A 25996-nucleotide genomic window follows, 5' to 3' on the forward strand; every position below is an offset into this window, starting at 1 on the left:
GTGTTAATTAAAATGGCACATTTCTGATGTATTAAAATTAAATACGATCGGCACACTTAATGATATTAGCGATTAGGTAATGCATTCAGCGAGTACTTTTATTTTTAATACTTAAGTATTTTTAAAAGCCAGTACTTTTTTACTTTTACTTAAGTAAAATGTTAATGTGGTACTTTGACTTTTACTTAAGTACATTTTTGACTGTGTATTTGTACTTTTACTTAAGTACATTTTTGACTGTGTATTTGTACTTTTACTTAAGTACATTTTTTGAGTACTTTCTCCACCACTGTTCAGAACCCAGATGACTGGTTCAGGAAGTTTCACAGCAGATTTTCAGGTTGTTTTAGGTTTTTTATTGCTATCTAAGGATGTTTCTGACCTTTGAAGACGGTTCTAGGAAGTTTTATTACCTTCACGACTATTTTGGGAAGAGTTAGCATCTTGATGTCTGTTTCAGTAAGTTTTAGGTCCTTGAAGGCTTTCCAGCACCTTCAAGGCCTTCTTGGGATATTTCTGACCATTGAAATTGGTTCCCTGGAGTTTCAGAACCTGAATGACTGTTTCAGGAAGTAGTAGACCCTTGATGGTTGTTTCAGGGAGGTTTATTTTCTTGTTGATTTTTTTCAGGAAGTTTCACACTGTCAAAGGCCCTTCAGGTGATTCCTGTCTTCCATTTCCGGACATTTCAAGAAGTTTCACAACCTCAGTGACTTATTCAGGAAATGTTAGACCATTGTTGACTGTCTCAGGAAGCGTTGAACCATTGATGACTGGTTCAGGAAGTTTTAGGCCCTCGATAACTTTCAGGAAGCTTCACAGCAGATTTTTCAAGTGATTGTAGGTTCCTTCATACGTATGTAAGGATATTGAAGATGGTTTTCACAACCTTCATGACGTTTTACATTTCTGATGGCTGTTTCAGGAAGTTTTAGGCCCTCAAAGTCTTTGGGTGCTGTCAGGTCCTTCATTGCTGTCTTGGGATATTTCCAACCATTGAAAATAGTTCCCCAAGTTTTAGAACATAAATGACTGTTTCAGGAAGTGCTGGACCCTTGATATGTGAGTCAGAAAGTTTTAAATTCTTAACTGATGTTTCTTGAAGTTGTTGACTGTTTCCAAAAGTTTCGGACCCTTGACAACTCTTTAAGGAAGTGTTAAGCTCTTAAAGGCTGTTTAGTAAGTCTGGACCCTTGACAACTACTTTAATTAGATAATGTCTGGCTTTTGATGACTTTTGCTGAGGGTTTCTCATCCAGGTTCAATCAAAGTTTTACCCAGCTGAAGGTATTTCAGGTGGCTTCAGGTATGTTGTTGCTGTGTTGGGATATTTTCAACCGTTGAAGATGGATTAAGGGAGTTTCACAACCTTAATGCCTCGTTCAGGAAATGCTAGACCCTTGATGACTGATTCAGGAAGTTTAGCTTCAATTAGCTAGCTTCCGGCTCTTGATGACTTTCTTGGAGGGTTTCTGATCTGTGACGGTCTGCAACATTTAAGGCTTTTTAGGCAGTTTTTGTTTCCTTGTGGCTGTAACTCTTTACTGTTCCAGTAAGTTTTTAAACACTTGACTGCTTCAGGAAGTTTCCGGTCTTTTCTGGTTTCTGGGTGACTGAGCAGGGACGTCGCTCTGTTTCTAAACATTTACCATGTTATTACAAGTTACTTAAACACTCATACTGGGAACAATTGAGCTCTTGTCATGCATCAGCACCTTCAGTCGTCTTCTGGTTTCCATGGTGACATCAGCAGCGAAGCTAAGTAATGAATGCTCTCTGATGTGTTTCCTGCCAGCTCACCTGAAGCCTTTCATCGTGAGACGGGCCAGCTGCCTCCTCTGATTGGGTTTTGTGCAGCATCAGATAACCTGGGAAGTTCATCAGTTCATCTTTGTGACGAAACTCTGATCCTGACGTAATGATGCAGGTTCGTTTAGCTCAGGTGAAGCACAGAGGAGGCAGAGTGATGATGAGGGGCAGCAGGATGAAACCCTGTTTTCACCAGCAGATCTGCAAAGAAGTGCAATTTTCAATGAGCATAGTGGGTAGCAGCTAGTTACATTTACTTAAGTCACTTTTTTTAAATTTACTTTTAGGAGTATTTGTACTACACTATACTTTTTACTCTTACTTGAGTAAAATTTCTGGATTTTCTACCCACTGAATGAAAAACAAACATGTGTTTTTGTTAAAGTACTGCTACTCTTTCTGTAGTATAATTTTTTGGCTGCTCTGCCCACCTCTCACAGTGACGGTGGTCATCAAAACATGACAGACCTGAACATCAAACTGTCCCTGAAGAACCTTGGTTTGACTGTTAACATTTAAAAACTATGATAAGCACAGAAACTACAGTTTTTTTATCAGTCCATGGAGTCAGTTAGAGCTGAAACTGATAAACTCGTCCTTGATGCAGATAAAACGTCCAGATCAACACCTGACAAGAGATAAATGTCACTGAGCGTTCTCAGAGGTTTGTAGGGATGTGTGCGTGTGTGTGTATGCGTCTTTGTGAAAATTAGAAAAATGAGAAAGGAAGTAAGACAAAGACAGGAAGCTGAAATAAACTGAGCTGAGAGTGTGAGACAAAAACATTCACTTTTACACACACACGCACGCACACACACGCGCGCACACACACACACACACACTAATAACAGGAGTGTGTGTGTGGGTGGGTTAACTCACTCAGACATGATTTCATTTCAGGACGAGCGAGCACAGCTGAAGAATAAGAATGAAGGAGACAGAGAGAGAGAGAGAGAGAGAGAGAGAGAGAGAGAGAGAGAGAGAGAGAGAAAGAGAGAGAGAGAAAGAGAGAGAGAGAGAGGGAGACCTGATACAGAGAGAGGCTGATCTGAGCGCGTGCAGAAGATCGTTTCAGCAGACGGAGAAGTCGGACGGAGCAGAGCCGCAGTCAGACAGTTGGAGGACGAGGACATCTGGACAGATCCCTTCACCCAGTAACATCAGGGAGCAGCTTCAGGTCAGAGTTCATCCTGTTTCTGTAAGCTGACCGAGCAGCAGTCATTTTCCAGCTGCAGGTGTCCTACGGCTTATCGTCTCACTTTGTTTCACCAAAATGAGACGATTAAAGTATAACAGGGACCAATCAGCATGTTGGAATCCTTTTCTTCAGCAGAGAAACTGGTAAAATTGTCCAACCAGTTAAAATAAATGGTTTGTGGATCCAGAAAGCATTTAGTTGAGATGCAACTTGGAAAAACACATTTAATCAAATATCAGGGGTGTTTCAGAAGTGACTAAATGTTCACAACTTCTTATTTTAAACATTAAAGCATAAAAATGTTTCTGAATGTGCATAAATATGAAGAGTGGAAACTGTCTTAGTCAAGTCATGTCATGTATGTTTGTTTAGTTTAGCTTTGCACAAAGATTTTTTAGAAAAAAAATAATGACAGTACAAAGAGTATATAGCATATAGATCTCCACCCAAATAGAATAGAATAAAACAGAACGTGACGATACAATCTTTCATCTGTTGATCATAAATTTATTAAATACATTAAGATAAAAATCATCAGTACACATCAATGTTACAGATATTATGAAACAAAGGTAGTTGTTCTTCAGGTGACAGAAGGCTGGCTTTGTTACCGTCTTTATGTGACTCTGAAGGTTCATCACTACACTCAGATTTCAGGTTTGATCTCTAGTTTCTACCTGTAATGACTGGAGCTGACAGAGGTAAAGATTGTGATTGGATGAAGTTTCTTACCTTGCAGATCAGCAGACAGGTGACAGCCAATCACCTTACAGATCCAATCAGCCAATCAGTTTACAGCGCTCTGCACATCATTTCTGTTGGCTGTTGCTGAATGGGAAGTGTACCTTGATAAAATTGTTAGCGTGACTGAGGTTCTCATTCCCTCCAGGTGTGAGTCTCCATGGCAACAGATATGTTTGTGCTGCTGAGCGTCTGTCTCAGTGTGAGCGTGGCGATCAACATCGACACGTCGTTTCCGGTGCTGAAGGCAATCGGGAGCAAGAATCTGTTTGGATTCTCTGTTGCTCTGCATGAGGATCTGGAAACGGGGAAATACCTGTGAGTTCACGCCTAATCCACACACCTGCACCTGTAATCTACACACCTGTCCTAATCCACACACCTGCACCTGTAATCTACACACCTGTCCTTCTAATCCATCTGCCCCTGTAATCTACACACCTGTCCTTCTAATCCACACACCTGCGCCCATCTGATCCTCTACTCCTCACAATGCATCACATAATCTGAGTTATAATCCAATGTCAACATCTTCTGAGTAATTAGCAAGATATAATTTTTTTTTCAGAAGCTGCTTGAATCAGATAATTCATTCCAGGAATCTTTTTTCCAAACATCTGAGGATTTGGAGTAAAGATTCGTTAGCAGATTCATATTTTCACATTTTCAGGTTGTGAATTTCGGCTCCTGGGTTTATGACATTCTGTTGGTTGTGTGTTTCCTCTCCTCTCCTCTGAACGTCTCAGGTGTGTCCGCATAAACGCAAACTGCCGTTCAGAAACGAGCCGTTGCTCACAGCCATGTGAAACCTCAGCTTCCTGTTCTGAGCGTTAAATAAATCTGTGATCTGATTGGCCCTCATGCACTGAAACATACGTGACTAGATCTCTAACAGCAGTTGTCTGGGTTCCCTGTGAATGTTTGAGATATGAAATGTTTCTCAGCAGAGTTAATGTTATTACAGCTTCATTTTGCAGAGACAGGAACCTTTTATTGAGTGGAGATAACGGTTCATTAATGCACTGCAGAGTTCAGAACCCACATAGCAACCATTCATCAATTCATAGCCCAACTTCCTCACTTTGCGCTGCTATTATTCATATCTGCAATCAAACCCATGCAGTGAAATCACAGAAAATACATTTTTGCAGTAGAGAAGTATTTTAAAGGGGATTTTTTTAAATGCAAAAATTCACATTTTGGACATTTTTCATTTGCGTCTCAACTGCTCCTAAAACCAGCCAAACACTAAAAAAATCCCCACAACAGTTCTTTTGGCTATAAGTCAATGTTTTTCGGTGCCTGGAAAATGAACTGTTTCAAAAACTTATGGGGACTGCGTCGTTACCTAGCAACCCCAGCCATGTCTGGCCCCGTTACCTAGCAACCCAAGTGGTGGTCTACCACCTTTTGTCAGCTGGTTTTACCGCTGGGAAAACAACCGTTTTGTCCTAGTGAATTTTCAGAAACCACTTGTACTATTGTTGGTTGTGCAGGAGGCTCTACTTCTGTTTTTCAAAGATGTACGGCTGCATAAATGTGCATCTGTTTGAGTGTGAGTGTAAACATTGAGTCGGGAGCGTGGCCAGTAGCAGCTTATAGACTTAAAGTGACAGTACGCTCATTCTGAACTGACCAGAATGGTTTTGTGCAAAAGCTTTAATTAAATGTGTTTTGTATCGACCGTAGACAAATCCGAACCTGTTCAAGGAAGCATAATAGGTCACTTTTAATGAATTATGTTCCTATTTGATCTGGGTGATCAAACCAAAATAACTCAAATATTATTCCTTACTTTCATCAGATTATTGCTTATGATTCATGAAACCAGCTGTGAGAGTTTGGAGGAGTTGTTGCTCAACTACAACCGGGTCAGAACCAATCAGTCTGTGTTTCCTCAGAGGTCTGGACCTCAGATTTCCATGCAGTCTCCAGTCTTCTGAGAGTTTCTCCTGGTTCTCCACTCCGTCCAGTTTTATCTCCCAGTTTGTGATAAGCGGTTTCCCTCTGAGGAGGCCGACTCCATCCAGCTGCTGCTGATCCGGCTCCATGAGACTCACGTGGATAACCGACCATGATGAGGAGGCTCCATCAGATCAGAGCTGTGTGTGAATGTGCAGCACAGGGAGTCAGGTGAATGCCCTGCAGTGTTAATAATGAGTCTGAATTCTCCTGCAGCCTGAGAAAACAGCAGCAGCTCCAGCAGAAAGGAGCCGCAGGAATCAGGCAACAGCTTCAGATCAGAAACGATTATATGGAAAACCCACAATGGAAAACAAAAGCTTTCTCCAGAAAATCATATTGTGCTTATGTATCCACTTTGACACTTTTTGTTGACTTTTCAGATGTTTTTTTTTTTTAAAACATAAGTCTAGCGACTCTTTTTCTGTTGTTGGAGACTTTCATGCAACCATAAGCTGCTTCCTACACTGCAAAAACACAAAATCTTACCAACTAATTTTGGTCTTGTTTTGTAGTGCAAATATATGGAATAAGATTAAACTAACTTACAAGAGACTTTTCTATGTCTTATAGGATCATTGTAAACAGAAAATATCAAGGATTAAATTTCCACCAAAAAATCTCCAAATTTTTTTCAAACAAAAAGCTTGGAAATTTCACAATTTCAAAAGTCACAAATTTGCGAGATAATCTCAGAAATTTTCTGGAAAAAAATTAATTTTCTGAGTTTTAAAAGCAGAAGAACTTTGACTTTCTAAACACAGAAATTTTTGTGTTTTTTTCCCTTTGGAGTCTGTCTATGTTACGTGTTGAATACGGAAATATTTATACCTTTGATGAAAAAAACAAAAACTTTTACTAAAGGGAACAAGACAAAAAAGCTTATAGATTTTCCATGGAGGATTAACTGTCAAATGTTTGCTGGAAAAATATCAGAAATTTTTAAATTCATCTCAGAAATTTTATAGCAAAAGATTTGAACTTTCTGAGTTTCAAAAGTAGAAAAAATTAAACTGCTGAAACTCAGAAACTTCCATGTTTTTTTTCTCCAAAATTTCTGAAATTAATTTAATAATTTCTTATTTTTTTCCTGCTGTATTTTGACAGATAAATCTCAACTGAAAACATAATTGTTATGAGCCCTTATAGTCAAAGGTATAAATGCCTCCCTATGTTATCACAGACAAACTATTCTTGTTTTCACATCTTTTGAATTAAAACCACAGAAAACAAAGCAAGTTAATAAAGAATAGGGACAAGAACATAAATATTTAGTGTATTGCCTGAAGACTAAAAGAAGAAAAGTGGGAGTGGAAGTAATTTCACCAGCAGTGGGATGGGACAGGAATTTTCCTGTGGGAGTGGGATCAGGGGACAGGAGTGAGAATCCACTCCGGTGTCGCTCTGTGTTCGCCGCCGGAGCCGTGTGAATCTGACTGAGACGGTTTTACATCCGAACGCAGAGAATAACAAAGTTAAGCTGTTCCACTGCAACTAACAGGAAAATTCAACTGCTTAGGAACGGCTGGGCAGGAGGAGGCCGGCAGTGAGACAGAATAATGCAGAACAAAACAAATTTACACAAAAATGTTACAAATATATAAACAGAAACATAAAAACAGAAACATAAATGACCAATTTAGACAGTTTACCTGTAAAAAAAGTTGATTTGTAGGTTAGTTGGACAACAAAAATACAAAATCTTACAACTTATGTTTAGTGCAAATATCTTGGTACACTTTTTTTTTTTTTTTTTTATAGAATTTATTCATTTCATTTAAAACAAAACAGTTTAAGACAAAACTAACAAGCAACTTTACAGCAAAATATATGAGCTTGTTTTAAGTCAGTAGTTCCTCAATATTGATGAAAAAGTACAAGTTCCACTGGCAGATTATTTTACTTTTATAATTTGGGAAAATGTTTCATTATAAGTGAAATAATCTGCCAAAGAACTTGTATTATTTTTTTTTAGCAATATTAAGAAATTTTTGACTAAAATCAATCTACCTGTTAGTTTTGTCTTATTTCAAACAAGTCTTAGAAAACAGACCAAAAGTGCTTGTTGAGATTTAGCTTTTTGACTTTGTGTTTTTGCAGAGTAAACTTTAATAAGAAGGAACTTTAGGAAGTGGACAAACTTTATTTTGGGAGCCTGAGCTGGTTCTGGAGGACAGTTTATCACATACAGCCTCACTATGAGCTTAAGCAGTTGTAGACGCTGACAGGTCACATGGTACGCCCCCTCTCCCCTGTGCACACACACACACACAAACACACACACACACACGCACACACACACACACGCGCACACACACACACACACACACACTCCCCCTCCCTTTGAGCAGCTGATTGCTCCATGTTGCTCCGACTCTGAACATACGCCTCTCATCCCCTCCTGAGCTGCCGCTTCCTGAAGGAGATCCTCGCGCGGCTCAACCGGAGGTCACCCAGCTGTCTGTCTCCACGGTCGCCATGGCTACCGTCTCTTTATGTCCGCTAATTGGATTGGCTGTGGGTGTAGCTCATGCACAGAGTGATGTTCCTCTGGAGGTTCAGGTGCTGCAGGTCGGAGTTTCCTCTAATCAGACTCCAAGCGCCGTGATTGGCTATCCGGCGAGCCGATGGGGTTTTATTGGTTCTTGAAAGCAGAATATGGACTCTGAGTTCTGCCAGGAGACGTCTGAAGTCCCGTTTGGACTGAGGAATGTTGGAAGTCGTTGAAATAAATTTCTGGATTCTGGATTAGTTCTCCCAGGAGACATGGAGGGCAATCCTGGAATCAATAACTTATCTCCTATAGATGCTTTTGCTCTTCTCTGACACTGCTGTGACTCCATCACCATGGCAACCGACCTGAGCAGAGAACAGGTCAGAGGTCACAGAGAGTTAAAGTATCTGAGTGAACACAGGAAGTGGTCACACCCACAGATTTCCTGTCAGTAAGAGGCGCCACCCATCCCTCTGGCATTTAAAGACGTGAATGCTGCGTCGTTCTGTCTCCATGGCGACGTCCAGTCCTCACTGTGACGGGACGTATTGTCCAAAATTCACAATATGTACATTTTTGTACTTCCTTTTATACAGGCAAGTGCTTCTAAAAACAGTTCAACCTTTTTTTGTTTGTTTTTTGGCAATAAGTTAGTTTTTTGGTGTTTGCAGAATGAGCTGTTTCAAAAACCTCCAGAATGTAATGAGACAAATAAGCAGGCACTGCACCGTTACCTAGCAACCCAAGTGGAGCTCCAGTACATTTGTTCAGCTGGTTTTACCGCTGTATGTGCTCTACAATGGCTGCTGGAAAAGACATGCGTTTTGTTGTTGACTTACCATGTGGAAACCACTAGCTGCATTCTTGTTGGTTATGCAGGAGGCTCCACTTCTGCTTTTCAGAGATGTATGGGTGTATAACTACTCGTCTGTTTGCAGCCATTTCCACATGCAAATATAACCGTTGAGTATGGGGGCGTGGCCAGCAGCAGCCTATTTGCATTTAAAGTGACAAGACGGCCTAAATCAACTCATTCTGAACTGATCACACTAAAATCTAATTTTCTAAGAATGATTTTGTGCAAAAGATGCAGTAAACATGTTTTGTTTACATCTTAAACCTGTCCTAACCTGTTCAAGGAAGCACAACAGGTCACCTTTAAATGAATTCCCAGCTGGTTGGACTCATTGTTCCAGTGTTTCCAGTTCAGTCCAGTCAGGATGGGTCCTATCCGGTCACGCTTGACTCACACTGACCTCCAAACAGTTTGTTGTCCTCCAGCTGATTTATGTCACATGACTTCAGCTAATCAGAGGGAGACACTTGTCCTCAGTCTGTCATTGTGTTATTGGGTGTCCCGTCTGTCCTTGAGACTCCATTTATCCTGAGACTCAAAAGAAATGTAACTCAAATATAAAAACAGTCAGTTTTAAGCATCATTGACCTCCACTGGGAAGCTCAGGTTGTGATTCCTGGAAACCCAGAGAACCATGACGGGTCACTGCCATCAATCAAGATCAGGAAGATATTTAGGATTGAAAACACTGTTTCTTTAACACCGAACATCTAACCAGGGCTGCAACTAACAATTATTTCAGTAATCAATTAATCAATTAGTTATCTGACAATTAATGCCCAAATTGATTAAATAATCGGATGATTAATCAATTAATCGTCAGAATAATCAATTAATCGTTCAAATATTCCTTGCGATTAATCGATTAATCAGATTTTTAAAAATAGCATATTCAGCAGATTTTTAATTTCACCACTTCATCCGTTTTATGCAACATTAGAAATATAAAAGATGCAACTAAGCAAATAATTCTATTATTTTTTAAACAAAAAATTTACATTTTCCAGCCTAAAATGCAACAACTTCTGTTCCTTTATGTTCAAATAAACAATTCAATTCCTCTTTTAAATAAGAAAATACTGCATTTTCTGTCTGAAAAGCGTTTTTACTTTTTGTCTGTTCAAAATAAATAAAATAGTATTTCTTTAGTTAGTGCTGGACTGTTTGTAGTACAAGATGCATCTGCAGCAAAAAGAAACAAACACTTCTAACATCAAAATGTTAAAAATAAGATGGAATCAGGTAACCCCGCCTACCTCTGTTCCTGACAGGCTATTGGTCGGCGCTCCCAGGGAGAAGGCGGAGCCTCACGTTGCAGCCTATCGGACAGGAGGCGTGTACAGCTGCCCGGTCACGGCTAACCCATCAGAGTGCAGCAGGATAAAATTCATAGATCAAAGTAAGTTCCCCCTCTTAACTTCCTGTTTCACACCGAGGGATGTGGATGTCTTCCTGAGACTCTGAAGCCTCCGTTGGCCAACAGCTTGTTCATGAAAATTGGTTCCCAAATTCCCAGTAGAGTGGAGAACTGATCTTTGGGAATAAGGTGGAAGTTTGATCCTTACTGGCCTTTCTCAGAAAAACAACAGCTAAAACAAAGGAGCAAATTAAGCTTAGACTACATAAGGCCACGTGATACGGACACAAAGATCCTTCAGGATCTCCAAAACTTTCAGTTTTATAGCAACAAATCCTGAATAACCGTTTTGATCCAGGGATCTGAACATCCTGGTTATTCTTAGAGGAGGTTTCTGGATTTTGGAGCTCAGCCTGAAGTGAACTTTGGTTTGACGCACAGCTCCCACTGCAGAGGCTTTTAAAGACTTTTATCTGCAAAACAGTGCTACAGTACACTGCAAAAGTACACTACATTAAATAAAGACAAACCAACACACAATCTTAATTTAGTACACATGAAATACAACAAAATAAACTATTCATCAAGATATACTATATGCTTGTTTTAGGTCAATAATTCTTGAATATAGATTACAATGTATTAGTTTTATTGTATTAGTTGGGATTTTGTTTTACTTCTAAAAAGACATTTTCCTGTTTTAAGTGATAAAAAATCTGCCAGTTGAACCAAAACTTTTTTTTAATCTACAGTCAAGATCTTCTGACTTAACACAAGTTTATTTGGGTTACTGGAAAAGTTACTTTTAAATTATTTTTGTCTCATTTCAATATAAATATAAACACCAGAAACTAGATGAAAAATACTAAATATTTTACGGTTTTGCAGTGTAGGTGGTAGAACAAACATGGATGACTTGATCCAAGACGTCCTGGCAGAACATTGGACTGAAATGACATCAGCCCAGTTATAAACTGTAGTTTTAATACATCGCAAGAAAGTAACAAGAGAGTTAAAACAGCTGATTAATGGTAGCTCCTCCATGATAGGTGAATCATCCCATCAGCCTGACAGCCATGACTCAGGAAGAAAACAACCCATTTGAGCTGCTTGGATCTGGACTTTCAGTTCATTAGCTGACTGATTCGTTGCCGCCTGTGATCTTATCGCCATCTTGGTGCATTATGGGTAGTCCATCAGTCATTGAGCTGTGACAGCTGCTGTCTGTTTCAGAACAACACAACCACACTCCCATTATTAAGATCCTGCGTGGGGTATATTCAGTACTCACTGTAAAAATAACCCAGAGGTCAAATTTAACACACAAAAATAAAAACAAATAGACTAAAGCATGACAGCTGGTGCAAGATGACTGATGATGTAGATACTGTGCCACAGGGAATAGGAATACACTGCAAAACATGAACTCTTACCAACTAGTGTAGTCTAGTTTCTAGTGCAAACATCTTTTTCCATTTGAAATAAGACGGAACTTATAACATGTTAGCAAGATATAGGAGAGTTTTTGTGAGTTAATAATTGATAATATTGATGAAAATGTACATTGTTCTCTAGCAGATTATCACTTATAACATGGGAAAACGTCTTGTTCCAAGTACATTTGGGAACCTGAACCATAACTCATCTCTATGCCTAAATATTCTAGAATCAAATGTCCAACAGCTGAATGTTGGTCCAACCAGGGTCATCGACAGAACAATGATCCTGTAGCGGCTAAAATCCTATATTTTAGGCTACTGGTGGTTGTTGTTGAAAGGCGTTGGTTTTACGTGCGCTCAATTAAGATTCAGGATGCCGAACTTTTCGTTTGACATAAATAAAGTCATKTATTGCCAGTACAAATGTCCATTGTCTCACTGTTTCCATTTAGATCCACATAAATTCGACATACATCCAAAATCAAGCACAGTAGAAAACTGTTTGCCTCTACCYATTAACCACACCTGAACAGAATCATGGTTGACCTTAAATAACCCATCCCCCATCAGACACTCAGAACTCAAAATAAATACGCCCCCTGGTGGCGATAAACCCAAGAAAGAATAAATGGCTCCTACAGATCCCAAACTCAAATCTCCAACTGAATGGCTGATAAATGAAAGAATCAAATGGGTTGCAACGGCCTAGTCAAATTCCTCAATCTGAGACCTTTTCTAGGGTAAAATGTCTCTTTGTAGTACTTTATACCAGTTTTCTGTCTTTGTGCTGTTGCAGACCTGGACCCCACTAAGGACCAGCTGGAGGACATGTGGTTGGGCGTCACAGTAGCCAGTCAGGGCCGACCTGGAGGGAGGGTCCTGGTGAGGCTCTGCTCTCATTGGCTGATTATTTCAACCAAACGTTCTGCTGTAATTAAATGTTTGTTAACCACAAACTGTAATAATTTAACGTGAACCGTGTGTCTTGGCAGGCATGTGGGCACCGGTTCGTCAGGGTGTACCAAGGAGATAGAAAGCTAATTGGCCGGTGCTATCTCCATAGAATCGGCCCACGTCGTGATGAAGAGCCGCTAAACTGGGAGCAAATACAGCAGCACTGCGAGTAGGTCACATGACTCCATGTTTAGTATGTGGGACAGGCTACCCTTACCTGTTGTACCTGTGTGTGTGTTTAGTTACAGGAAGGATCACACTGGTGAGGGCATGTGCACTTTTGGAATCTCCGCCTTCATCACGCACACCGACGCCATCTTTGGCTCACCTGGGAGCTACAGTTGGCGGGGTACCTGTTCTGTTAAGTCCCGCCCCTCTATGATGTCACCATCATATGTCTGGTTACTTCCTCACCTCCAGGTTTCCACGTCCACAACCATTCAGACCCATTGATATGTACTCCTGTATAGGACGTCGCCTGTTAGCTGCTATAGCTAGTGACGTGCACCTGCAGGCGCCATCATTATACACCGAGTCATGTCCACAAAACAAGAGTTGGACTCCCTCAGGGTTGCCCTTTGTCGCTGATTTGGTTTGTGAACACAGCCAAGGTGTTGAGGGTAACCGTTCTGGTGGCCTTGTGGGTCTCTGCGTTTTGCAAACGATGTGGTTCTGTTGGCTTCATCAGATCGCAGCTTTCACTGGACCATTTCCCAGTTGAGAGTTGAAGCAGCTGGAATAAGAATCAGCACCTCCAAGTTGGAGATAACGGTCTTGAGCCGTTTAAGTTTTATAGAGACTAAATTGGTTTGACCTAATGAGGTCCCAACTCAGATACATTGAAGTTTACATCAGAGGCATGTACAGATATGGAGGATGTGTTCTGGTCTCTGCAGAACTTTGAAGCAATTTTTCAAATGAGAATAAATAAAATTCCTTTCTTGTTTCATGAATTTCTTTTCTCCAGTGTTATTGACTTTTTAATGTGTGTGTTCCAGGAAATGTTTATGCCTTCTGGATGGATCCGAACAATGAACTTATTTCGTCAAAGAACTCCTTTGACTACAAGAACTCAAGTTATAGGAATATTTATTTAGGTGAGCTTTCTCTTTCACTGACTCTTCTCCCGAGAACCTGATCTGAGCTTCCTTCCTTCTCAAGATGTCATCTTCTCTGATGAGCATCAGGGAAGCTCAGACGGTGCCTGAAAACCTTGATGTTTTAGGTCTTTCTGGTGATGTTTACACTAATGATAGCCAGTCAAACACATCAAACTGCAGCTGCTCTCATTTTGAAGCATCTTAAAAACTAAACTGTGTTCCTGCAGGATACTCGGTCACTCAGGCTCTTCATCTTCTCTCTGCAGAGAGTCAAACCATCGTAGCAGGTGAAGCCAACCTTCATTCCTCATCAGCTCCTGGGGTCTGTTGATGTTCTGACCAATGTGTTGATGTGTTTGTGAACAGGGGCTCCCAGAGACAATAAAATGGACGCCCGTGGTTCTGTGATGCTGGCAGTCAAGCGGTCCAATGATCTGGTGATTCAGCAGACTCTACGAGGTCAGCAGGTTGGCTCATACTTTGGTAACGTCGTGGTAGCCGTAGACCTCAACAGCGATGGGTGAGAAATCATCTTGATACAGCAATGACAGACGCAGATCTGATCCGGTTGATGAAAACCGCTTCACTTCCTGTTTGGTTGTTTGGCCTGCAGGTGGAAAGACCTGCTGGTGGGCGCTCCTTTTTACTTCAACCGCCAGCAGGAGGTGGGCGGGGCAGTTTATGTTTACATGAACGCAGGAGGGAGGTTCCACTCTGAACCCACCGTGGTTCTGATGGGTTCAGTTGGATCTGCTTTTGGAATGGCTGTTGCTGCAGCAGGGGACCTCAACCAAGATGGCTACCAGGGTGAGAGGCAGCAGCACAACGCTGACGTCTAATAATCAGTAATCAGTTGGGGTGATGTGATGTGATGTTGTGTTTCAGACTTTGCAGTGGGAGCTCCTTTTCACGATACTGGATGCGTGATGATCTGGACTGGGAGCAAAGACGGAATCTCTGCAAAACCGAGTCAGGTATCAAACAAACAATGCTCTCCACGGGTAACTCCAGCTCCACTTATCTCCATCTAGAGGAGGTAAGAGGAGGTTTTACCTCAATCCCAACCAGTCAGATGAGTTTCTTTATCCCCTGAACCAGATTATGAGCCCAAGCATATGGGTATATGCCAGAAAGAAACTCAGACCCCAAGATTATATCGATACTGAAACCCTTCCACTAATTACCAATGTAGGAGCTATTTTCCCATTTTTTGGTTAAATCTTAGAATTTAAATTGTTTAGTTTATTCTTGTTTATTTCCTAGTTGATTTATCATTAGAATTTTTGTTTAATTTGATGTTTAGAATAAGTTCTTTGATTAGGAATTCACTTAATTAGTTAATTAATTTCAGGTTGGGATGTGGGTATTTCACGGTATAAATAGGTGGGTCTTAGGTAGCATATTATGCACGTGGGTGGTCACAAGGTTTTTTACCAGCCTACAGAATCGGCCAATAAGTCATATCGGTTTCTATTGTCAGTCAGAGAGCAGGTGCAGGAATAGGAGCAGAAGCCTGTAACCTTTTGCCTGATCTGCAAATAAAACCAAAGAACTATATTTTGACCTTTGATCCTTTTTTGCTGGGTAAACCAGAATCCACGGTGCATCAGGTGACTATTTGATTCACCTTTTCTTTATATCATCTTCGAGTTTTGAGTTTTTTGATTTTTGAATTTAAGTTTAGAGACAAATGGTCACTACAACCAACACTAATTAAGTTAGTAATTCAACCACCTCACCTGTTACCCTTCACCTGTCCCCCTCAGATGATCGAAGGACGTTCTGTATCTCCTGGGTTCAGGACTTTCGGGTACTCCCTGGCTCCTGGTGTGGATGTTGATGGAAACCACTACCCAGACCTGCTGGTCGGCTCTCTGGATGATACCGTCGCCCTCCTCAGGTACTGAAGGAGAGCTTCTCTAACGCAGAGCTTCACCTGCTTGAGCTGAAGGTCTTCATTTTCTGCTGGTTCCTCAGATCTCGCCCTGTCATCCAGCTGAACGCCACGTTAAGAGTTTCTCCAGGTGTGGTCGCCCGAAATAAGACCGAGTGAGAATCAGAGGAAACTGTTCATGTTTGCCTTCATCGTTATTATTGTGGTAATTATCATTAACAAGGTCTGTCTCTCAGTATCAAGGTGGAGGTGTGCTTCTTCTTCAAGTTCAATGCTGGAGAAAACATCAGCAGCATCTGTGAGTTTGCAGTTTATTTGTGATGAGCAACATGAAGGTTTTTAAAAAGTAGAACCATATGCTGAAACAATCATTTGTGATTTATTGATTGTTGAAATAATAATTGACATATTTAGTTAAAGTTAACAAATTGGAAATTTGCTAAAAGAATACCATACTCAGAAAATATTTAATTCAAAACTGTACCAAAAATATACACATTTTGCATTTAAGATCAAATAAACCTTGTCTGTTAATATGTTCTACTCACCAAAATTTGCATTTTTTAAATTTATTTCTAATATTGCATAAAAAGTCTTATGTGGTAAAATTAAAAATCTGCAGAACGTGTAAATTTTTCTGTGATTAACTGGTTAATTTTCAGAGTCATCCATTGATATTTTTTGTAGTTTTCACTTAATTACTGCTTTGACTTTGTTGTTCTTTCAGCAAATGTTTTTTTTAGTCTTAGTACTCCAATTAATTGCTTTCTAAATTAGTTGACAATTATTTCAATCCTTGATTAATCCTGATTAATCGTTTCATCCCTAATTAAAATGTTGAGGAAGTGAGGAAAATCAAGTACATTTGGGTAGAATTAGTTAAAATTGTGAGGCTCAAGTGGTAAACCTAAAAAATTCACCAGAATGTGTAAATTTATCAGTTAATCATCCAAATAATAAATATTCAATTACTAACATAATAGTTAGTTGCAAAGGTAGACTGCTATATAATTCAGTCTTTCTTGTGATCCTCAATCCCAAAGTTTCTCCATTTCCTGTGAATGTTGTGAATGAGACTTTGAGATGCGTTGGTTTGCAGACTTCCTCTGTGCTTTTCCAGAGGCGGTCGTTCTCCTGCTGCTGTTTCACCTGGATGCTTCTGGCTTCAAGGTCAAACTCAGCAGTTCCGACTGACCCTCACCGCCACGTTGGTGGAGTCGAACTGGAGCGTCTCCTGCAGCTGGCGATGCAACAAGCTCACTTACACTGCTTAATGACAGCTGCTTCCTGCGCATGTTGCTAATCAACCCCCTGCTGTTAATCAGCATATCTGATGAGCTGCATGTCCTCATTGTGTTAATTTGTCCAATGTGAGGAAAGGTCACCCTGTTGCTATGACAACACCTGCACCGCCCACACGGCAGATGACATCACGGCGTGTCCTTGAGTGTCCCGGTGTTTCTGTGGATGATAAATCGCATTAAACAAACGGATATTATTCCGTCTGACACACACACTCACTCTCTCCGCGGAGGTCTGTGAGAGTGTGTGTGCGCTGTTGTTAATCCGACCAATCGGAGTCAAGGTGACCCCCTTCATGAGGTGAATAAACCGGTCGTAGATGACGTGGAGTGATCATCATCTGAGAGTAAAACGGTCACCTCATGCACATTTTGTTTAAAGTCTAATCATTTTTAATATTCTTGCTTCATCTTGATTTCCTGAAGTTCCTCATCTGAAGTTTTGGGTTAGTTAATCTGATTTAGATGGAATAATCAGTGTAATTCTCAGACTAATTAGATTATTAGACACTTTGTCACATGAAGATCAGGAAAATGTTCTGGACTTAACTTCCCCTGGCTGTCTCAGTGAGAAACAGCCTCTAAATATTCCCTGATAAATCACATAAACTTCTTCACACCAAACATCTGGGACAGTTGGTTGAGTTTGGTACCAGGTGTTGTTCTTTTTAGGATTTGATCCCAGCATGTTGGCTTCTGTTTTGTCCTTCTGAGTGAGATTTCATCTGTGTTGCTGTCACCTTAGCCTGCTCTGTCGTCCTGGATCATCACAAACCTGTTCCTGAAATGTTGGAGAAAGTTTATGAAGCGATTAATCGGTTATTGAAATAATCATCAACTAATTTAGTAATATTTAATTAACTCAAAAAAGACCGCTAGCTGAAAGAACAATATACTCACAGAAGTAATTAAGCCAAAACTGTACAAACAATATATATGTTCTACATGCAAGAAAAGAAAGGTTTGGTTGTAAATACGTTCGACCCAGAACTGCTCAAGTGGCCTAGTTTAAGCTTCACTGGGTTCAAATTCTGTAAAAGAAAAAAAAAAAATTCTACTTTTAAGCACCATTTAAAATGCAAATTTTAATCAATGCAAAAGACGTTTACACTGGACTGATGTAACGTCAAGCAGGAAGGGCAGAGCGCTTCACATGTTGATGTTTAAAGGATTTTTTAGCTGCACGTGCAGCCTTTACTAAAAAAAATCAAGTGTACCCAAAAGAAATGCTATTTTATTTCATGAAATATATGTATTAAAAAAAACTGAATTACTTGTTTATTTGCATCTTCCAATGCGTTTATGATAATGGATAAAAAGGCTTAATTAGTTGAATTAAAAAAAAATGCCGAATGTGACCATTTTTTCTAATATCCACAAACTTGAAGTCTTGTTTTAAGTTGTAACTTTAGTTGATTTCAGTTTTGTTGTTTTTTTCTCTCACAGCTGTGAACTTTACTGTGAGTGGTGACGTCACCAGTATCTCGCCCCGCCTCCGTTTCCATGACAGCAGACAGAGCGTGTACTCCAGCATCCAGTCAGTGGGGAATGGAAAGTGKAAAACCCTGAAAGCCGGACTGCTGGTGAGATATGCACACATAGGTAGAGCGCCACCTGCAGGCACCTGAGCTCATCGCACACCTTATATATAATACACCTTATAATCTTTAACTGAGCTAACTGAAGGGTCTGTAATCAGCTAATTGCAATGAATCATATTTTAATATATAAATGACACATTAACAAAATGAGCAAGTTTTTCAATTCAAAAACCCTTTTTGTTGCTAAATTATTGAATAAATAAACATATGAGTTCAGCAACAAAGACATTTTGTTGGTTTCTATTTAGGTTATAGAAACCAACAGCTTCAAATGAAGAGCTATTATACAATTCAGCTTTTAAGTGCTGATCATTTGAAAAAAGATCCAGTAGAAAAGTAGACTGCGGATGCTGACGTCAGGACGTCTGTGCTGCTACATGTTTAGCATTGCGATGCTATTTTAGGCTTCGCTGATATGCTAACTGCTTTTAGCGCAATATTCACATAGCGATAATCTTACCCAGCGTCACATCAGATCGTTTCTTAAAGCAAAAATTAATCCCCAGTGAATCAAGAGAAGCGGCTTTGTCGTCTACCCCGATGTTGTTTGCGGACGCTACTTGTGCGTCAGATTTACGGCCGTAGCAGAAACACGATACAAAGGTTCCGGCTCGAGATGTTTGGGTGGAAAAAAGAAATTGCGATTCATTGCGTTGAAATGTTTAACAACTTAATATCTATGTAATTAATTAATCAAAGTTAACATGTTAAAGTTTCTAGTTGCAGCTAAATGCTGCTTCTTCAATCAATCAGAGCTTTTATATCCGCTTCTGTCTGGAGTTCTGGCACTTGCGTTTGATATCTGTGAAATTCTTACTACAATCGGGTCAGAGGAAGTTCTGCTGGTAGAGATAAGTCCAATAAATTGCGACAAACGTCGCTGCGACGTGTTAATCAGTCTGCTGGTGACAGAGTCCACATTTTTGTTCTCCAGAGTTTAAACAAAAACAAAAAGCTGTTAGAAACTCGGATCCCATTTTTTAAGTGGTTGGTTGATGCTGGACTTTCAGGAGGTATAGGTTGATTTCTGACTACTTTACTTCCACATCTGCTGTGTTTATCTCTTCATCAGCTGGAAAACCTGACCCATGTCCTGGTAAACTAAATAAAATGTTCTGTTTATCTGTGTTCTGCAGAGTGCCATCCAAAACGTGGTGGAGCCTCTGGTGTTCTCCCTGAACGTCTCTCTAAATGAGAAACTTCCCAACAGAAGCAATGTTGTTCAGAATCTGAAGCGCTTCCCCATCCTAAGCCCGACACCTCCACTCATCAAAACCATGGTCAGATCCGGTTGCTTTAAGAGAAATATCTTTTGAAACACTGCTTGATTTTTGCTTTTCTTCACCATTCAGATTCACATCGAGAAGGCCTGCGGGTCTGATAACGTCTGTCAAAGTAACCTTCAGATGGTGGCCCGGTTCACAGATGAGGATCACAAACCCTTCCCCATGTGAGTGACACAGCTGATCGGATCATGTCAGAATATTGATCTGATCAAAACTGGTTACCATAGAGACAAATACAGATGGGGTAAAGATGAAGAAGTTATGACAACCACCAGCTGGAGTCCGTCCTGCAACCAGGGCCTAAAAACTCCTCCAGCCACATCAGGTTCTTGATGTCCTGTTGTTGATCCGTTTGTTTCCAGGCAGGACGGCAACCAACTGCTGAACTACAACAGCAGCATCAGGAGGTTATTTCTGGAGGTCAACGTCAGCAACACGGCGTCACCAGGTCGACTGGCAGAGGATGCCCACAACACTGTCCTCAACATCAGCGTCCCGCCGTCGCTTGTTTACTCTGGAGTCCACAAAAAGGCAATGAAGATGAGATTTTTAATTCCTGTGGTGAAAATTTACAGTGGATCCACACCAGTCCTGTTTAGTCTGCATTAATCCAACTCCAGTTCATTTGCCCAGAATGTCTTGAATGTGCGATCAAACCTTGATATCAGTCAGGTTGAAGTGAACTCTGATGCGATTCGAATGGCAAAAGGACAGGAGACCACTCCAAAAGGAGGGAGCAGAATATAGCGCAGGGCATTATGGGTAAATACAGCCAAAACATACATGCGTTTAGCGCTAGCTGGAGAAATACTTCAAGGCTTTTTACCAAAGTCAAAAGGGAAATTGTATAACTATTTAAATCTGACACCACTCCATTTTTAATAACATGTGAAGAAGGAAGTTGCGCTCATGTCTTTTAGGAGGTGTTTGTGTCTTTTCCTTTATTGGTTTTGATTCAGCACCACTACAGGAACAGGCACCATGTGAAAGTATACCGCAGCAGCTGAAAATGTTATGAATGTTGCCACTTTGATCCCCAATCGAACAAAGTATACCAAAGTATCAGGGCTGAAAACTCCCTGAATCTTCCAGTACAACAGAAGGAATGGGTTTGGTTTGACTGCTAAAGAGAGTTCTGTCACTAAAAAGTTGATTTCCAAATGAATCTTGAGTTCATTGGGTATTAATCTGATCAGTCACACCCAGAACATTTCTTGGACACTTCAACACTGGAATTCAGTTGCCTACCGTTCTAGTCCCAGTGAGAAACCACAGGAGACTCGAGTGAACCCTGAAGGATCTGGGTCTTTATGTTTTTTGTTGTGTTTTTGTTTGTTTCAGGGGGGCAGCTCAGGAGCCATTGAGTGTTCTGTTGAAGGGGCCTCTCTTCTCTGTCAGCTGGGGAACCCCTTCAGAAGCAACCAGAAGGTAAATACCCATTCCTGCATGTGGCGTTCCAGCTGTAGCATCACAATCTGTCTGTACTCTCTGCTCCTGTGTTCCAGATTGAGATGTTCATTAAATTTGAGCCATCTGCAATCGCTTTGGACACCAAGGAAATCCAGACTCAGCTGGTCCTGTCCACGTAGGGCATCCACTCAAACGTCTCGGTCTGAGTTTGTACCGCCGGATGCTGATGTGTGTCTCTGTGTCTTCAGGCTCAGCAACCAGTCAGATCTGTCTCCAGTCTTCGTCTCCTTGCTGGTGCAGTATTCCCTGCAGGCGACTCTCACTCTGTAAGAACTGATTCAGTTTACTGATGAACAGCTGGTAGGGAAACGGGTACCATTCTGCGTTCAGTAGGTTGACACAATGTAGCTTCATGAGGTAAAAACAAACCTCACTAAAGGTTAGTGATAGGGTGCCATCTAGTGGCCTTAAACTTAACAGGTGAATAATTTTTTTACTTTAAATGGATTATAGAGTAGCAGGTTTTGTTCTGTTGGATCAAAGTAAATAATAAAGTAGTTTAATTGAAGCTGTCCTCTGATTGGCTGTTTCCTGTTAGAATCAAACCGGGTTCGGTCTTCTTCGGTGGTCATGTGGTTGGTGAGCGTGCCATGAAGAGCACGGAGGACGTGGGCAGTCCGGCGGTCTTCACCTTTCAGGTTTGTTTGGACGATCCGGACTGCTCCAAACCAGAGACAGGACAGGTGTAACCAGGTGTTCCCAAACAGGTTCACGTCCAGGGAAAGCCTCTAGGTCACCTTGGCGACCTGGAGGTCGAGTTTGATTGGCCGAAGGAGGTGGCGAACGGAAAGTGGCTGCTGTACCTGACAGAGATCAGCTTGGAAGGCACCTCGAATCGTCAATGTACACACGGCGACATCATCAACCCTTTGAAGCTTGTGGTAACCATGGCAACACCTGCCTCAGACACTGTTTTCAAAATAACAGTCAGAATAAATGCTTGACGTATGCATTTGTTTGTTCAGATGTCCGATGATGAGAGGATGATGAGGAGGAGTCTGGGGATGAAGGGAGAGGAGGAAAGGAAACAACAAGAGAAAACTCTCCCAGTCCTCAGCATGCAGAGACAGAGGAAGACCTTTAAACTGGTAAAGACTTGAGAACGGACAGTTTAACATGTCCACAAAGTGAAGATTTCCACTTTGACATATTGAACATTGTAGCTTCAGCTAAAAAGCCAGGCTTCTGAAAAAGCAGTTAGCGCTGAAGGCTAAACAGAGAGAACCTTCTGATGGAGGTCAATGGTTTAGCTGGTTCAGGTCGACGGGAGTCCAAAAGAAAAGTGATCATCCTAATGTGTTGCAGAACTGCAGCAGCGGGGCCAGGTGTGTGAAGTTCTCGTGTCCTCTGCTCAACATGAACAACTCTGCAACTCTGACGGTGAAGAGCCGGCTGTGGAACTCCACCATGATTGAGGTACCGTCACCAGAACGGTGATCGTCTGTTAGTTTAAATGTCAGTAGCGCTAACCATAAATCCTGCTAATGCTAAAGTGCTACATGGTATTTAGTGGAAGCTAATGATAATGAGTTCTAAATAAACACTTATAACTTACTTATGTTGTTCTCTATTGGTTTTTATTTTCTTCCTTTATGTTTCTTGCTTGAAATAAAGTTAATGGAGAAAAAAGAGAGCGAACACGAAGAGAGGAAACTGTGTAAACAGGCTTCACTTATTTCAAAATAAAAGCATGAATATAAATGTCTAACTAGTTGAAGAAATCTTAACCAAAGATTTAGCCATTTGTTTTATGTACAAGTTTTTTCATGATGCATTTCCTTGCTAATACTGTTATCACTCGCAACGTCAACCCCTAATCAAAATTGTAATTATATATTGTACATAATTCATCAATTATATGTAATATACATGTATATTTTCAGTCATGAATAAAGTTATATTTAGTATTTCCATTATTTAATATTCTATTACTCAATAAACAAAGATCTTGAACTGTATTCAACTGAAAGTTCACAAAGCAGCAAAATAAATTAATGCTTTAGAATTTATCCGGCGAAATTTTGTGGAAGATAAATGAAAGTTTGCTAAATGAAAAATTAGCAGAGTAGTATAAGTGTGCCCACCACTGGTTCTGAGCAACAGTTCAGCCAGAGTCATGGTCACTTCCTGTCCAATGCATACCAAACCCTAAACACAAACAAATAAAATGGTTGACAAAAGAATATTAGTATGTGAAACTGTAGATTGAGCTGCAGTGCCCTAGTGGCCTCTGAGTAGAAAGCCTCCCGTTGTGTTTCAGGACTACAGAGATGCTAGCAGTGTGTTGGTTCAAGGCCAGGCCACTTTGAAGTTGAAGACCACGAAGAGCACCGTCACCATGAAGTCGTCCCCCTCACCGGTAACACCCTGCTGCTCCCATCCCGGCCTGACGGCCTGCTGCACTCTCCCTGAGTCTCTGCTTCCTGTCTGCAGATCGAGGTCAACATTTACCCAGAGTTTGAGCTGCAGCTGAACTCTGGCGCCCCCTGGTGGATCATAGTGGTGTCAGTCCTGGCTGGAGTTCTGCTGCTGGCTCTGATCTGCGTTCTGCTCTGGAAGGTTTGTGAAGCCCGACGCTGGTTTTCAGGATCCACCACATGAGACATTCTCATCATCTCATCCCCATGGCGTCGCTCACCCCGGTTGGTAAATTGTTATGTTGCCCCCTGCTGTTCAGTGTGGCTTCTTCAAGAGAGCCAGCACCAGGGAGATGTACGAGGCCAAGACCCAAAGGGCCCACATGAAGAGCCAACCGTCTGACATGGACAAGCTGACCGAGGAGCTCTGAGGCCAGGCAGGCTGCTGCAGGAAAGGCCTGCTGTAAGGACCACTGACCGGCTGCTTACTGACTGCTTACTGACTGTACTGGTTACTGCAGGAGAGCCCTGCTGTTAGGACCACTGACCGGCTGCTTACTGATTGCTAACGGCCTGGTTATTGACTGCTACAAGAAAGCCCTGCTTAAAGAACCAACAACTGTTTGCTGCCTGCTTACATTGTGTTTACTGGCTGATTACTGACTGCACAAGCTGCTGCAGGTGGCTCCTGCTGCCAGAACCACAGCCCGACTGTTTGCCACTTACTGACTGCTGCAACAAAGCGCTGCTTTAAGGAACACTGAACAACTTACTTTGTCCTTACAATCTGGTTACTGCCTGCTTACTGACTGTACAGATAGTTGCAAGAACGTGGCTTTGTGGTTCTTACTGCCTGCTTTATAGATGGGTTAGTACCGCTTGCTAATTAGGAACTAACCTCCGTCTTTCTTCCTAGTTTTCTGTCTGTCTCTTTCTTTAGAATTTATACTTTATCAAATTTAGCAGCCATGTTTTGGTTAGTAACATGGCTGCTATATGGCCACGCCCATCATTAGATGTTTTTAACCAATCAGAGAATATGTTCACCATAAAGCTTAAGACATTTCAGGCTGTTTGGTCTCTGATTCTCACATCTGCTGCACATTTACCTGCCCTAATCCTGACCCATTCACCTGTCCGCCTACTTACCTGTTCACCAGTCAGTCTGCTCACCTGCCCACCTGTTCGCTGTGGTTGAGTGGAAACTGTGTTTGTTTTTTTTTCCTGCAGTGTCAGTTCTTTGTGCGTCCTGAGGCGTGGCAGACGGCGGTGCTCCAGCAGAGGAGGATTATGGGTAACACCGAGCAGCATGTCGATGATGATGGTTTCCTGATCCAGGAACAAGTGACCTCGACCCAGAACCGGAAGATCCAGAAACACTGGGTCACCATTTGGACTGAAAGCCACTGAGAGACCTCTGGTATCCATGGAAACGGATCTTATACCAAACTGAACCAATCCGGACCAAATCCGATCAACACTGCCAGGCTGCTGCCAGTCGCTTCACCTGTTTACCCTGAGTTCACTCAGAGGTGGAGCTGCGAACTCAAAGATTTCTTATTGGTACAATTTTTATTGATCTGTGTCTGATTGGCCCTCAGCCACTGGAAAGGATCAACTGATCCAGCAAGGTTTTATTTTGAAGGGCTATGTTCTAAATATTGGAATGCTCCTTTAAGGACCTGATGTTGCTGCAGGGTCAGCGTTTCTGTCCATGCTGCCTTCATGACTCGTCTGTAAATTTGTCCTGCTGCCTTCAGGTGCTGCGTGGTCCAGTGTTGTTCGTGCTGTAGACATGGGTGTACAGTTTTGTAATTTCTGACAGCCACTGAAAGCAGCTCTAGTCTGTGTGTTTTAGAATTCCCTGCTGTGCCAATGGATGTTTTGTCTGTATGCTGATGATATTAAAGTATTTTTTTTACTATTCACTGGTTTATTGTGATGCTCCTAAAGAGAATGTGGTGCTGTGATGATGATCAGGGGTGAAAGTAGTTTTAAATTCTTGGGGGTACTATGACAAAATTATATATATCAAACCAGATGTTGAACTGGATTTTATTTCAATGTCATTTGTGAATGTTGGAGCCTAATTTTAAACAGTGGAGCTATAAAGGTTGAAAAAGGTTATCATTTCAAGTCTCATCAACATCAATATTTCCACTAAATAAGAGGCAAAA

At 41.2% G+C, this 25996-nt stretch overlaps 1 protein-coding gene and 1 long non-coding RNA gene across 4 annotated transcripts; one reads left to right on the forward strand and one right to left on the reverse strand.

Moving 5' to 3' along the window:
• The first annotated feature begins 2798 nt into the window (after positions 1–2798).
• LOC103469022 (integrin alpha-3-like) lies at positions 2799–25745 on the forward strand. 3 transcript variants are annotated; one of them, XM_008416481.2, is made up of 29 exons: positions 2799–2986; positions 3897–4066; positions 10332–10459; positions 12653–12738; positions 12849–12979; positions 13053–13159; positions 13809–13907; positions 14138–14197; positions 14277–14430; positions 14524–14717; positions 14796–14884; positions 15677–15810; positions 15888–15959; positions 16041–16102; positions 18552–18688; positions 19843–19986; positions 20059–20156; positions 20355–20523; positions 21334–21420; positions 21498–21577; positions 21651–21728; positions 22001–22100; positions 22170–22343; positions 22428–22550; positions 22768–22878; positions 23723–23821; positions 23896–24021; positions 24140–24282; positions 25050–25132. In XM_008416481.2, exons 2-28 carry the CDS (start codon positions 3909–3911, stop codon positions 24248–24250), a joined length of 3111 nt encoding a protein of 1036 aa, XP_008414703.1. In that variant the 5' UTR covers positions 2799–2986; positions 3897–3908; the 3' UTR covers positions 24251–24282; positions 25050–25132. The 3 variants fall into 3 exon arrangements, with proteins under 3 accessions (XP_008414703.1, XP_008414701.1, XP_008414704.1); XM_008416479.2 differs by lacking the exon at positions 24140–24282 and having other exon boundaries at positions 25050–25745; XM_008416482.2 differs by lacking the exons at positions 2799–2986; positions 3897–4066; positions 10332–10459; ... (1 more) ...; positions 12849–12979; positions 24140–24282 and having other exon boundaries at positions 13099–13170; positions 25050–25745.
• Positions 16660–19835, reverse strand: LOC103469021 (uncharacterized). The gene is made up of 3 exons (XR_534288.1): positions 19167–19835; positions 17759–17886; positions 16660–17265 (listed from the first exon to the last, which is right to left on the reverse strand). It is a non-coding gene; the product is annotated as an uncharacterized LOC103469021 (long non-coding RNA).
• Positions 25746–25996: the final 251 nt, after the last annotated feature.

This window comes from Poecilia reticulata, linkage group LG8 (assembly GCF_000633615.1).
Source record: "Poecilia reticulata strain Guanapo linkage group LG8, Guppy_female_1.0+MT, whole genome shotgun sequence".
Classification (NCBI taxonomy): Eukaryota; Metazoa; Chordata; class Actinopteri; order Cyprinodontiformes; family Poeciliidae; genus Poecilia; species Poecilia reticulata.